Genomic DNA, 14,657 nt, shown 5'->3' on the forward strand with positions numbered 1-14,657 from the left:
AAGTCCTTGGAAGTCTCCGTCCCTGGTCTGTGGTTCCTGCTGCCTTAACTCAGGGTGCCCTTTCCTTATATGCTTTGTCATTTGGGGTCCTGATCTGTGCATTTTCCCTGGAACTTTGTCCAATTAACTTGATTGAGTCTTGGGTTAAATGTCTACTCTTTCATTTGCTTCTGTAGGACATCTTTGACGCTATGAGTCCTGGGACAAGTTAAGCTAAATTATAAACCACTCAGGTGAGGACTGGGGTTGTGGACAGTGATACAGCACTTGCAGAGCATGCGTGAGGCGCTGGGTTCAATCCTCAGCACCACACAAAAACAAAATAAAGGTATTTGTCCATTTAAAGAAAATGTTTAGAGATACATGATAATATATCTTGTTTTTAAATTGCTAGATTACAAGAATTACAATTCTTAATTATAATACTCAATTGCTGCCTAAATTTCAACAGATAAATATACTCAAAACTTAATTAGGCATAATTAAACATTTAGTTTACTTCTGATTTTTTTCCTATGATGTTTCTTCTTCTTCTCTTTTGGGGGTGGGTGCCGGGGTCTGAACTCAGGGCCTCACACATGCTACGCATGAGCTCTGCCACTGAGCTACACCCGCAATCCAAATAAGTACATTTTAAAAGTCACTTTTAAACTGGAATTTTCAAGCAGTCTTCAGTATTTAAAAGAAACTGATCACTTCAGGAATTGAATTTTCAAAGTATGTAATTAGGGTATAATTTTCTTTACTAGCCATTATTTATATCTCACTTCTGATGTTATCATTAAGTAGTTTCCCAACTTAGTGGCTCCAAATCCCTAGTAGCTTTCAAAATTGTTGCCATGCCCCTGTGAACAATCACACAGCCATCATGCACAGACTAAAGGATGGATAACCATATGTCCCGTATATCTTGTACCTCTAGGCTGCAAACTTCTGAAGATACTGTGGTGATTTTTAAAATATAAATAACTTGTCACTCTGTAGGTTTTCCACCAATACAAAAAGTACAACTGTTATTGTGTAAACATGGGTTAAAAAGGGTGTGGGGCGCAGGGTAAATAAAAAATACTGCTGATAATGGTGAGAAAAACCAAATGTAGGAGGTTAAACTTTATTCCCATTTTATTTTATTAACAAAATAATATATTCAGATATAATTCCAATGACAAAAATTTAACTCATTCGAAGTATACAATTCAGTGGTTTTTTAGGGTATTCACAAGGATGTACAACCATTACCACAGTCTAATTTTAGAATATTTCATTCCCATAAAAGAAACCCCATTATAGTAATTTTATATTCCTTTTCCAATTTGGCCCCTGTCAACCTCTAATCTACTTTCTATACCTATGGATCTGCCTATTCTGGATATTTCACATAAATAGAATCACACAATATGTATTCTTTTGTGACTGGCTTCTTGGTGTAATGTTTTCAAGGTTTATCCATGTTACAGCATCTATCTATCAGTACTTCATTTCTTTTTATGGTTGACCAATATTCTACTGTATGGATATACCACCTTTTGTTCATTCATTCACCTCTAATTGTACATTCATTCACCTCTAACTGCACATTTGGCTATTATGAAAGATGCTTACATAAATACTTCTGTACAGGTGAAAAAAATAAACCACTTAAGTACCAAAAATTCTAGCTGAGACTACATGAGGACCAGTTTAAGGTTGTAAATTTTCAATGGAGTTTTCTTTTTTTAAAACTGTATACCCAGCACCAAATTCAAAGCCGGGCAATTTTCCTTGATAACATCTCGTAAAGAAGGACCAATGCAGCTGGTTTATCCTTTCACAGCGGATGTAACGCTTTCGGGACTGAGATGTATGTCAGAGTCTCCTACTAGACACAGGTTTTCAAACCCCAGGCACCGTCTCCTTTCCGGTGCCCTCACCTCCCTGCTCAAAGTCCAAACCCCAAGTTCACCTGATGCACCAAATCCTCCAAGACAAAGTTGGGATTCGGGGACTGCCTTCAGAAGAGGGCCTGCCTTCGCCTGGCCTTAATATTCTTCATCTTGTTTTCTTGCAAGGTCAAGGTGCTCAAGAAGTCTTATTGTATATTTTAACCAGTTTTATTGTATATTTTATTTTATTGTAAGTTTTATCGTATATTTTAAATTGTTTTCAGTGAGAAGTTCAGCCCAGGTTCTTAGACCTACATTTCCCGCCCCCCCCCCACAGATTCGGAACTAGCATCTTTCTCCAGATCCTAAGCTTTGTTGGTGAAGTTCTGGGTGGCAGCATCAAAGGAAGGAGAAAAGGAGGTAATCCTCAACGGATGAACCCACCACTCAATGTCTAAACCCAAGATGCTGAAACGGCCACTTCCTTAAATACAGGAGGACCGTGCTGGCCAGGCACAAGCTCTGTATGCAGAGCACGGTGTTGAGCTTACGTCGCATTTGGAAGGAGCATTTGGAAGACCTGCGTTGGTTATAGATGTGAGAAAGGGTTGGTGACGCTGTGTACCCTGAAGCGAGCTCTACTGATTGCAAAGTCATTTCAAAACATAATACTGCCGGGCGCAGGGGACAGGGGTTGGGGTGGGAGGAACACCTGTAATCCCGGTGGCTTGGGAGGCTGAGGAAGGAGGATTGCGAGTTCAAAACCAGCCTCAGGAACAGTGAGGCGCTAAACAATTCAGTGAGACCCTGTCTCTAAATAAAATACAAAATAGGGCAGGGGATGTGGCTCAGTGGTTGAGTGCCCCTGAGTTCAATCCCCAGTACCTCCCCCACCCCACCCCCAAAAAAGAAAAACGATTGTGATGAAGAATCAGAAAAGTAGAGAAAGATAATGAGCAAAGTGTGGCTTTGAAAATGTAGAACTCAACAGAAAGAAAGAAAAAAGATTAGTGGAAGATAAAACATAAAAAGTAAAATTAGAACTTTTGGTTGAAATGCTAACATTGGTTGTCGTGGCGGATAATAACCTCCTAGATTTTTTAGGACTTAGGATTTCCGCAGTCACCAATGACAACCGCATGTAATATTCAAATTCCTCAGTGATAACCAACCAACAAACCCCCAACCTCACAACCTGAAACTTTGACAGGACAGTTTATCTCACATTCATTGGCTCTCTCTTAGTTCCATAAACTGAGCCCAAATTTGTCTACAAGATTTCCACCTACTGCCTAACGACCCATCCCATGAGTCCCAGTCCCCTCTGAGTCCTGGCTCGGCTACACCCTTCAACCTTCCCTTACTGATCTCAGCTTCATTCTCCCCCGCCCATCTTCACTACCTGCTCCAGGTGCTGTCTCACAGGACTGAGTCCAGAGGGGACAGACAGCTCACCACACAAAGCTCAAGTCCCTTGCTGAGAATTCCCCCGGAGGAAAGACAGACCACGGTGGCAGGTGCATGAATTTTAATGAAGGGGAATGACGGCAGGTCTGGGTTTCCAGAGAGTCTGAGGAGGGTGATCACCAACATTCAGGGTATCTTGGGCCAGTGCTTTGCGTAGGACAAAACACCAGGTTCGTCCTTGCCAGCCACGTTTATCCTCATGAAGGACTGGAGACAGCACGATTGGTAATTTCTGCAGTAGAAGTAGGTGTGCTCTATCTTCCTGCAAGCGGTCCTGCAGACGCCCATGCTGCCCATGCATCGAAGGAGGGAATGTCTTCCTGGACAAAATATAAAATAACGTGACGGTAATAATTAATTTCCACTCAGCAGTGACATAGATCTGATGGGTCCGGGAACATCATAAAAACCTAAAGGTTGACAGAGACTTCCACTTCCAGAAAAACAGTGCCAAAGCCATTTTCTCTATCTTCTTAAAACCCTGGGCATTATACATAAATATAAGAATCCTCTGAAAGGTAAAGAGAAGTCAAGCCAGGCAGGGAACACAAGACCTGAGGAACGATCTCGTAGGTTTGATTTTGCCTCATATATTCCAGGATGGTGCTGGAGAAGCTGGCAATCTGGAAATACATATGGGTGCAGAGATTTTTTAGAAGAAGAAGAAGAGGAGGAGGAGGAGGAAGAGGAGGAGGAGGAGAAGGAGGAAGAGGAGGAGGAGGAAGAAAGAAGAAGAGGAGGAAGAAAGAAGGAGGAGGAGGAGGAGGAGGAGGAGGAGGAAGAGGAGGAGGAGAAATCCCCAAGAAAATTCTGCTCTTTCTAGTCCAAAGACCAGGAAAAGGGCAGCCTAGCAAAACAGAACGTTTTAGACAATAGCCACTTTGCTCCAAAAAAAACATAGAAAAGTCTACAGCCCCATTCATACCTCTAGTAAATATTGCCGAGTGGAGAGCTTAGACTTCTGCCCTTTCTAGAGTGAAAAGAAGCGCTGCCTCCTAGGATGGTAGCTGAGAAACCTGAGTGACAGCCTGGACCTTGCCCCCTGCTGTGCAGTAACCATCACCACCAGTGTCAACAGAAATCACGTGGGAGTCTCAGCTTCCCCCGCCAAGTGGGAAGAGGGCATCCCATCTTGCCTCAGGCAACAGTTACAGGGCCACCAGCCCCTGCGATGTCACAAGCAGGCCACGTGGGGAACCAGGGTGGTGTCAGAGGAGGCACACCTGGGAGCTGGAACTGGCAGTGGCGGCCTGCAGTAATGAGGAGCCACCTCACCCCTCCTACCTCCGTGTCAGAGGAAGCCGGGTGCAGACACTGGACTTCTATCCCTCCTGGAATAATGGAGGCCATCCTGCTCGCCTGGCCACAGCAGTGACAGAGCAGGCGGGCTAGCACAGCTCGGATCCTTGGAAAGGACCCAGAATCCCAGAGCCTAATACTCAAGGTGTCCATCAGAAATTATTCATTCTACTAAAAACCAGGAGCATCCCAACTAGAATGGACAAAGGACAGTCAACCAAATTGGCACTCCCTCCAAGCTGTCTACCACTAGTTCACCACTTTTAATTCTCAGTAATACTCCATAGTATGCACGGTGCAAGTTTATTACAGAGGGCGTTTTGATTGGTTGCTTCATTTTGGTTTTGTTTGTTGTTTGTCTGTTTGTTTGTTAGCGGTGCAAGGCTTGAGTCCAGGGTCTTATGCCTGCTGGGCAAGCAACTATTCCTCCAAGGTGCCCTCTCCTAGCCTCCAGGTTTCTACTAGTAAAAAATAAAACCGCTATGAACATTCACCTACCAGCTTTGGTGTGAATGTAAATTTTCATTTTTTTTAAATAAATACCCTAGATTATGTTCATCAAATGGTATGGTCAGAGTTTATTTTATTTTTTTTAAGAAATGGCAAGGGGCTTAGGATGTGGCTCAGTGGTGGAGCATTTACCTAGCATACACAAAGCCCTGGATTCAATCCCCAGCACTGCCAAAAAGCTGAGAAACAGCTAGAATATTTTCCAGAGTGTTGGACCATTTAACATTATTACCAGAACTGTATGAGAAACACAGTTTCTCTGTAAATCCGATGGCATTTGGTATTATCACTGTTTTTAATTTTCACTGTTTTACAGTTACGTAGTAGAATCTGTTCCTAGTCTTAATTTGCATTTCCCTAATGGTTAATGAGGTTGAACATCTTTCCATATGCTAATTTGCCATCTGTATAACCTCTGCAGTGACATGACGTTTCATATTTTTTTGTCCATTTTCTTATTAGATTTTTTTTACTGTTCGTTTTGAGACCTGTCTCTGTACTCTAGTATAAATTCATTGTCAAAAACGAAGTTTGCCAATATTCTCACCCAAATTTTCATGAGGTCTTTTGTAGAATGAAGGCTTTAAATTAGAAGTCCAGTTTATTATTTTTTTTCTTTTATACATTGTGCATTTTTGTATCTAAGAACTCTTCACCAAGACCTAAGTATGAAGGTTTTTTTCCCATGTATTCTTCTAGAAGTTTTATAGTTTTGTATTTTATGCTGAAAGCTACAATCCATTTTGAGTTCATTTTTATATAAGGTGTAAGACAAGGTTTATGTCAAGGGTTTTTTGTTTGTTTTATTTTATTTTTCCCTATATTTTGGGGTTTTTTTTTTCATCTGTAGATGTCCAATTACTCCTGTGCCATTTGTTGAAAAGAACAACTTTCTTCCATTGAGTTACTTATGTACCTTTATCAAAAAGTCATTTGTTGCTTTATAGATACACATACAGGGAAATGCACTGTGGTGTATTCATATATATGAACATCACATAATTTGGTTGATTTCATTCATTCAGTTCCTCCCTTTTCCCGTCCCTCCTCCCTCCCCTCTAACCTCTTCCTCTCCTTCCTAATTAGCCCTTGGTTCATGGAATCCCCAACTTTTCCCCGTATTTTCCACTAGTCTCCAAATATGAGAGAAAACATCCAACCCTTGACTTTCTGAGTCTGGCTTATTTCACTTAGCAAGCATCAATTTTTTAAAAATCTTACAAATAAATAGAAAGAAAACCAATAGAGTGGAGGAAGGGGGTGCAGGAAGAAGAAACATCGGGGACTGAAGTGGAGGCAATTATATTCCATGTATGTATGATTATGTCAAAAAGAACTTGACTGGGCTGGGGGTGTGGCTCAGGCGGTGGTGAGCTCGCCTGGCATGCGTGCAGCCCGGTTCGACCCTCAGCACCACAAACAAAGATGTTGTGTCCGCCAAGTACTGAAAAATAAATATTAAAAAAATTCTCTCTCTCTCTCTCTCTCTCTCTCTCTCTCTCTCTCTCTTTAAAAAAAAAAGAACTTGACTATTATGTGCGATTACAATGCACTTATAAAAACATTTCTAAAAATCAGTTGGCAGTACTAGTGTTAGATTTCTGGGTAGCTCCCTGTTCTGTTCCATTGATCCATGTGCCCGTCTCCCCACCAAACCACAGCCTTGAGTACTACACATAGAGTAAATCTTGAAATCTGGTAGAATGATTCTTGTAATTTTAATCTTTTTCAACTTTATTTTAGTTATTCTCATTCCTTTGCAAATTTATCCTCAGACAAAATAACTGAATAATCTTGTCTATGTTTATTTAAAAAAATCTTACTGGAAATGTGATAGGAATTGTGTTAAATGTATGTACCAATTCAAGGAGAATGGACATGTTTGTTAGTTGAATCTTACAACATATAAACACCATCTCTTCATTTATTTTGATCTTTCTTTATTTCTTTTGTCAGAATTCTGTGGTTTTCTGCACACGATTTTTTTTCCCAAAATACTCCTAAGCATTTTATTTTTCTGGAGTGATGTATTGTATTTGTGTATTGTTTATAATGATATTGTATTTCTAATTTCAGTGTCTACATGTTCATTCTATTCTACAGAAATACAATTGATTTGGTATGTTTATCTTGTATCCTACTACCTTGTTGAACTTATTAAAGTTTTACATGTTTTCATTTTGGTAGATTCCTTGAGTCTTTCTACACAAACCATGATGACATCTACAAAATAAACAGTGTTATTTCTTTTTATTTCTTTCTCTTGCTCCTTTTTGTTTGTTTGTTTGTTTGTTTGTTTGTTTGTTTGTTTGTTTTGGAAAGTGCTGGGGATGGAACCCAGGGCCTTGTACATACTAGGCAAGTACTCTACCACTGAGCTACATCCCGGGCCCTCTCTGCCTTTCCTTATGTTGTTTTGAAACAGGGTCTCACAAAGTTGCTTGGCCTGGCCTCTGAACTCACTGTCCTGATACTCAGGTTTTTTCCCACAGAAAATGATCCTGTCAAAATTACCAATAAACTCTACATTGCTAAATTAAAAAAACCAATTATCATTGGTCATTTACCCCTTCTCAAGTAGCTGAGATTACAAGCATGTGCCATCACACTGAGCAAGACAGTTTTATTTCCTAATCTCTATGCCTTTTATTTTCTTTTTTGCTTCTAGAATTTCTCAGAAGTCAAAGGAACAAATTTGATACAGCTTGCTGCATTTAAAAAAAAAAAAACTCAAAAGTTCACATATGATTCTATTTTACAACAGCTTTAAAAAGATGAAACTATAAAGAGGGGCTGGAGGGTTAGCTCAGTGTACACCCCATGCTCTGCTTGTGCTGGTCCTGGGTTTGATCCCCAGCACAAAAAGAAAGAAGCAGAAGGAGAAGAAGTGGGGGCGGGGGAATGAGGAGGAGGAAGAGGAGGAGGAGGAGGAGGAGGAGGAGGAGGAGGGAGGAGAAGAAATTCATAGTTACCAGGAGGTAATTTCTCCCTGGTCCTGCCACTAAATTCATAGTTAAATTTAGTGGCAGGACCAGGGAGAAAAATCAGTGCAACTACAAAGAAGTATAGGGAGTCCCATGTCTTGATCATGGGCACGGGGGTGTGGGGTGAGGGAGGGGTACATAATTTACACCTGTGACAAAATAGCGTAGAAATTCATACACACATTGTACCAATATCAGATTCTTGGGTTTTATTGTAGTTATATAAAATAGAACTATAAGAGGAAACTGGGTAAAGGGCACATAGGATCTCTCTCTTGCAACTTCCTGCAAATCTATTTCTGTCCCTCTCTCTCTCTCTTACCCTTTTCTCGTCTCTACCATGTAAACTGTAATAGTATTTAACTCCTAGAACCGTAAGGATTAAGGACAGTAAATGGAAAGCAATGAGGGAGTAGCACAGAGTAAGAACTAAGCCAGGGTGACGGGTTACTGTTGTTCTTATTATGAGATGAAGGGTCTTGGCTGGAGGAGTCATCTTTTCCTAGACTTCAACTATGAACAGTTTGAGAAGTTTCCCATGATGGCTGGGAGTGTAGCTCAGTGTAGAGCGCTTTGTACAAGACCCCCCACTCAATCCCCAGCACAGGAGAGAGAGAGTATTCAATGACTTTAGACAGACAATAGTCCCTTAGTGTTAGTTCTGGGGTGAGACTGAGCCCATGGAAGAAACAGAGACGAGGTTCCTGCTCTGTAGTAGACACTGGAGAAATGTTAGCCATTAGCATTATTATTATGCCCCCCTTGGGGTTGAATCCTCCAAAACACAAATGATCCTTTATCGAAAAGAAAATTGAAATAATGACCATTACCATTTACTGAGCATCTACTATGAGCCACCTGATCTGTGCCAAGTCATTGAATCCCTCCAACAACCTTATGAAGCACACTCCTTCATTTCATTTCCTTGCTTTATGAAATCAGGACTCAGAGAGAGGCAATGTTCTGGCAAAGGCTCCACAGCTCTTAGAAGCAGAGCAAGAACTCCTGTACACAAAGCCCATACTCTAATGCACAGTGCTTCCTGTCTGCATGTTAGGCCCCGGCTGCATTGGTTGGTGACAGATGAGGTCATGGTTCTGGGTTTCTTCAGTGTCAAAGCCAAACTTCTGAACCTGATATTCAAGGATCTTTCACTCATTCCACAAACAGTTGTCAGCACCTGGGATTTGCAGGCCTTAAACTTGGCATTAGGCACACAAGGGCCCTATGTCCCAGCGGATTTAATATATACAGCAGAGGCTGAATTGAGCCTCTTTAGCAAGCCTGCTGGTCACTCCCAGGGAGGATCCAATGCAGAGGCCTGGTCTTCCCTGCTTTGAGAAAATTATTCTGGGAATGCCACTAAACCCTCACCCCAGGTGGGCCGGCTCTCTGCTGGCCATGTCCCATCCATCCTCGTCATCCTTCTGCCTACAAGGGAGGCAAAGGGAGATTCAAGGAAGCCTTACAAAAGCGAAGTCGCCTTCTATCACATCCTCTAGAGAAGGTCCTTCCCTTCTCCCTTGAGGACGAGGTTCCATCTGCATCCAAAGGTGTGGCGAGCAGAACTGAGCATTTGAGAGGGTGGCGCAGACCAGCCAGCCTGCTCTGTGATTTCCCTCTGAAGAGAGGTCACGCAGCCCCAAGCAGGGATTTGAGAGTGAAGACTTTGGTCAGGGGCTTTGCCACTGCTGAACGCATCCACCCTTTGACTCTGTGACTCTTTGGGTCTCTGCTCACTGATTACCCACAACTGCTGCATGCCACCCTCGATGCGCCTCCCTCTTGCCAGAAGTCAAAGAAGCTGCTTCATTAATCCCAGCATTGTCTCCAACTTACAAAGGAGCGTCAGCCACTTTCTCCCCGCCCTCCCCCGCCTGTGTTCCCATCTGTGAAATGGGAAAATAAGGAAAGGTTGTCTGGGAGTCCCCCAGTTTTGAGGGCTATAAAGAAGGTAGGAGGTGTAACAGGGGAATTGAGGGGTGACACCTTATCTCCCAAAGGAAGAATCAGAGGGAATTTCTAAAATTCCACATGCCCAAATCCCAAATCCAGACATTCAGGCCCAGGATTGACTGTCATCTAAAAACTTCCTGGGGCTAGATGGTGACATTGAGCTCTCTACCTGTCACTCCCTGGGGTCACCTCTGTTTACCTGGTGTTAAGCTCAGAGGAGGCACCAAGGAATGATTCAATGAATGAATTTGGTAGAGGCTGAATGGCCACACGTGGGCAGGTTACTGCCAGGCCCCAGATATTGAGGAAACTTGTACCACCCCAGGCCACCTTCCACACTGTGAAGTGTGTGTTTCAAGAGCAAACCAGCTGGGAAATAATACGAAGCCCAGGAACTCCTCCACGTCCTGACAGTCCTGGCCAGAGTCGTATCTACCTGACGCAGTGGCCCTCTGCCCAACAAGGATCCCAGCTCAATTCCTGGAACCCGACGCCAGCCATTTGTGCTCCCTCCAAACCTGCTCAAGCTTTCGCTTGTAAATTCGCTGTTCATCTATTCAATCTGTCAAGAAACACTCATAATGGAATCCTTGCTGAACCCTGGGCTGCACGCTAGGTGCAAATAAGATGTCCCAGCCAAGTTTCGGGGATTGGTGGGAAGACATGGTGATTCAAATAATTACACAATAATGGGACACATGCTGTAACTTCTTAAGAGTGGCCATTGGGAAGCCAATCAGAACTCAATTTGAACCCACCTACAGAGGTGAGATAAAAACCTGGGGTAAGAAACTGGGAGCAGTGGCACATGAATGTAATCCCAGTGACTCGGAAGGCTGAGGCAGGAGGATTGCAAGTTCAAATCTCGCCTCAGCAACTTAGCAAGGCGCTGAACAACTCAACAAGACCCTGTCTCTAATAAAACATAAAAAAAGGCTGGGGATGTGACTGGGTGGTTAAGCGCCCTTGGGTTTACTCCCTGGTACAAAAAAAAAAAAAAAATATATATATATATATATATATATATATATATATATATGGTAAGAAGACAAATGGAGGCTTATGTATCATATGTCTGAATGCTTCAAAGTTATGAATTGAGTTAATGAAAGAAAAATGAAAAGTATTCTGTCCCCTTTTATGAAATAGTCCTTTGTAATGACCTGAAATGTCAGACTTGGATTTAGATTCTTGGCTTTCTCAGAGTTTCGTGCACACACAAGGCATGAGGGCAGCCCACCCCCCTTCTACCACATGCCAGCCCTGCTCCCCACCATGAAGAGCCTCACACACGTGGACATGGGGCTCCAGCTGGACCCTCCACACTCTGCCCAGGGCCCTTGCAAACAGGAGTGCGTGTGGCATTCCCTTGCCTGGGCTGCACCTTGGGAAAAGGCTCCTGCTGCCGCTGGAAGCAGGCACAAGAGTTCTGCAGGTGCTTGAAGCCCAGTCCAGAAGCGGGGAGGGCAATCGCAAGCTCTGGGCGGACATGTCCCTCTTGCCCCAATAAGTCCTCATCCCACTGGGAGGACCTCATTTGGAAGAAGCCCAGGATAGGACCAGGATCAGAGGAGGGGTCTTTCTTTCCAGGGTTTCAGAGCAGAAATATTGAACTAAAGGCAAATGATCTTCCTACATCAGAGTGAATTTCTTCCATCTGTCTCTAGGTGGTGGCCCATGTTTCAGAGCACTCCAGGTCCCAATGTCGGCCAGCAGGGAACCACCGTGTGGATAAATGAGGCCCTGACCATAGAATCTGAGATAATAACATCTGGGAAGACACCCAGGTCTGCTAGGTTCTGAGTCAGGATTCTTAAGGATTCCCCCTGAGTGAGTCTCCCTGGGGCTAAATTATCCGTTCAAATGAGTCGGGCTCTGCCTCCCCCAGTCTAACGGCAGTTGAAGGGCAGGCAGCACGTGTTCCGTGAATGCCTAAATAAATCAAGGAACGATGGCAACAGCTAGTATTTTTCGAGGACTCACGATGCATGGGGCCTTGTACATGACCCCGTGTCATCCCTACCATGACCCTGAGACGGATCATCACTCTAACCTCCCTTTGGGGAAACTGAAATTGTGAGAGGGTTGGATACACCGTCTGCTAGTGCTGAGTGGCAGACCTCACCTGAACGAATGAGCAAGTCAATGCATGAAAGAAGATTTTTAAAAATTGAATAATGAACAGATTCATATGTAAATGAGTAAATTCAGGTACTTTATCATTTTTTAGTACTTGGGAACCTTCTGGCCCCTGGGGCTGCGAACTCTTGAGCATCCCCCAGGCCTCTGAGCTGCCATTCCTAGAAGCCCGAGGACTGGGGCTCACCTAGCCCCTGACTACCCCCTCCCCTCTCCCCTCCAAGATGGACCAACTCTTCCGGCCTGAGGGTTGTCCCACTTTATAGTCACCTGAGGTGCCTTTAAATCTCTTGCCCTCTCCCACACCTGATGCTACACCCCCTCCCGGGGCCGCCAGATAAGGAACCATCTTCAAAGCTACGATCATCACCATTTGCTCTGACTCAGCCCTGATGACTCTCTCTCCTAACTCCCGTCCCTTCCTGCCATTTCCCCTGCCTCCATCCGTTTGGGGGACCCCTCTTTTCGACTGACAGACACAAGCAGCCCATGTGTGAGTTTTAATGAAGCGTGCAAACTAAGAAGTCTGAAGCAAAAATCAACCCCGGCCGTGTTTTTTGTTTTTCTTCCTTTTGCGGACGGTCGTGGGGACGGTTGTGGGCACGGTAGGTGTGGTCCAGTCAAGGACGTAATCGATTGTTATTGGTTTCATTGTCACATAGCGACTAGGGACACAGCACCGTTTGCGATTTACGCAGCGTAAGACATGATCCTCGTCATCGTTGCACACCAACCGGCAGTGTCCGTGACTCCAACACTCCTCTTCTGGGCACGGGAACAACCAGGAAGCAGATGTTAGTATTGCTAAGAGAGAGACCCGAGGTGGAGGAGGAACCCAGGGAGGGGGAGAAGGCCAGAGAGAAGGCTGAGTAAGCCCTGCTGGATCCGCTCCCAGGAAGGGGGAGAGGAGACCTTGGGAGAGGAAGGAACTGAGGGATGATTCCCACTGGGAACGCCAGAGCTTTCAGGAGGACAGTTTCCAGACTTCCCACCCTGGGTCTCCCAGCCCCTAACTCCTGCTTCTTACTTAGGGATCAGTCAATACAAATCAAGGGAACAAAGCATGGGAACGTTGGGAACAAGACAATGTCCACCTCTGACACTCAGGGATGGAGATTCCCTCACATAAAGCAATCCCAGCCCCTCATCCACAGCGTGGCCCTGTAACAGAGCCCAGCAAAACTCAGCTCCAGCCACAACCCAATGTCCAATCCTTCTGAGCCCAGATTCACCCAGTTCAAGCTCAAATGCAGTTGACACCCAGCCTTACCCTGCTCAGTGCCCACTGAGCCCCAGCTGCAAACCACATCCAAATCTAATCAAGCCACCAACCGCAACTCCCAGCAGATGCCCATCACCAAGCCAAACCCAAGCACCCTGCACCCTGCGGCACTGACTCCCAGCCTCAGGTCAAGCCCAGCCAGATGCCCAGCACCAGCACCACTCAAGCCAAAATCCTGTTCCCTCTCCAACTCCCCCAGACCATGGGGAAGCCCCCTCTTCCAGGTCATCCTAATATTCCCTTTGCCACTGCAAGCCCACAGGTCTCCCTCACAGGGACTCACCCCCAGCCTTCATCCTAATCTCCCAGAGCCCCCGACCTGCACCTTCCTGCCTCAGCCCTTTTTCTAGCTCCCACCAGAAGGCCATCCTGCCTTGAAGCACCTGATGCACTAAACAGCTCCCATCCCCCCATTCAGCAAGAGAGCATGGGGGAGGGGAGATGGAAACACAAGAAGATTCTGGGAAACCCTCCCAAAGCGCCAGGAAATGAGGAGAGACTCGGGGGCTGCCCACAGTGAGAGGAGAGCAAAAGGGGACAAGCCCATGCCCAAGATCCCAGGCCCTCAAGAGAGCCCCAGTTACCTGACATCACGGGTTCCACAGCCAGAAAGATGGCCAGGAACAGGAGAAGCAGCTTCATGGCTGTCAGGCCCCGGGAGAAGGTGGTGGCTGAGCTGCGGGGAACACAGACGGAGCTCTCTGCAGCAGAGATGAGATTCTTTTTATCATCAGGGCCGCGGGCAGTGAATCAGAACAGGAGGGAATCTGTCCGAGGTCAGCTGGGCCAAAGGACAGTGTGTAGCAGATGTCTCAGCACATCACAAATAAGAGCGTGGGACTCGGGCCAGCACCGTGCCAGGAGGGCTGAGGAGGCAGGTGAATTAAAGCCATCTGGCCTTTCGAGACCCACGGAGGAATCTTTCCACTGACTAACTGATATACGAATACACGTCAAGAAACATTTAATGTGAAAAATGACTTACCAGCTCTCTAACAGAAGGACACAGGTGTCCATTCTTCCTGGACCTTGAACTTGCCGATCTCATTTCCAGTTCAGGGGAATGGGATTTGTCACTCGTGGTCCATATAAGTTCTTCCTCTGATCTTCCCACGGATGGCTCCTGCTAGTCATTTGATCTCATCTCAAATGTCACCC

General features: G+C 44.9%; 1 protein-coding gene across 2 annotated transcripts; it reads right to left on the minus strand.

Annotated features, from left to right (window-relative positions):
- Positions 1-3,375: 3,375 nt before the first annotated feature.
- Positions 3,376-14,320, minus strand: Defb119 (defensin beta 119). 2 transcript variants are annotated; one of them, XM_078051574.1, is made up of 2 exons: positions 14,084-14,320; positions 3,376-3,649 (listed from the first exon to the last, which is right to left on the minus strand). In XM_078051574.1, the coding sequence occupies exons 1-2, from the start codon at positions 14,139-14,141 to the stop codon at positions 3,456-3,458; spliced, it is 252 nt and encodes an 83-aa protein (XP_077907700.1). In that variant the 5' UTR covers positions 14,142-14,320; the 3' UTR covers positions 3,376-3,455. The 2 variants fall into 2 exon arrangements, with proteins under 2 accessions (XP_077907700.1, XP_040131812.2); XM_040275878.2 differs by lacking the exon at positions 3,376-3,649 and adding an exon at positions 12,705-12,982 and having other exon boundaries at positions 14,084-14,303.
- Positions 14,321-14,657: the final 337 nt, after the last annotated feature.

Source organism: Ictidomys tridecemlineatus, chromosome 5 (genome assembly GCF_052094955.1).
Source record: "Ictidomys tridecemlineatus isolate mIctTri1 chromosome 5, mIctTri1.hap1, whole genome shotgun sequence".
NCBI classification, from domain to species: Eukaryota; Metazoa; Chordata; class Mammalia; order Rodentia; family Sciuridae; genus Ictidomys; species Ictidomys tridecemlineatus.

Coding starts and splice junctions, on each gene's coding strand:
- Defb119 (XM_040275878.2), bottom strand. CDS start 14,141: ATGAAGCTGCTTCTCCTGTTCCTGGCCATCTTTCTGGCTGTGGAACCC. Junction 12,983..14,083: donor TGTGGAACCCGTGATGTCAG/GTAACTGGGGCT, acceptor TCCCGTGCCCAG/AAGAGGAGTGTTGGAGTCAC.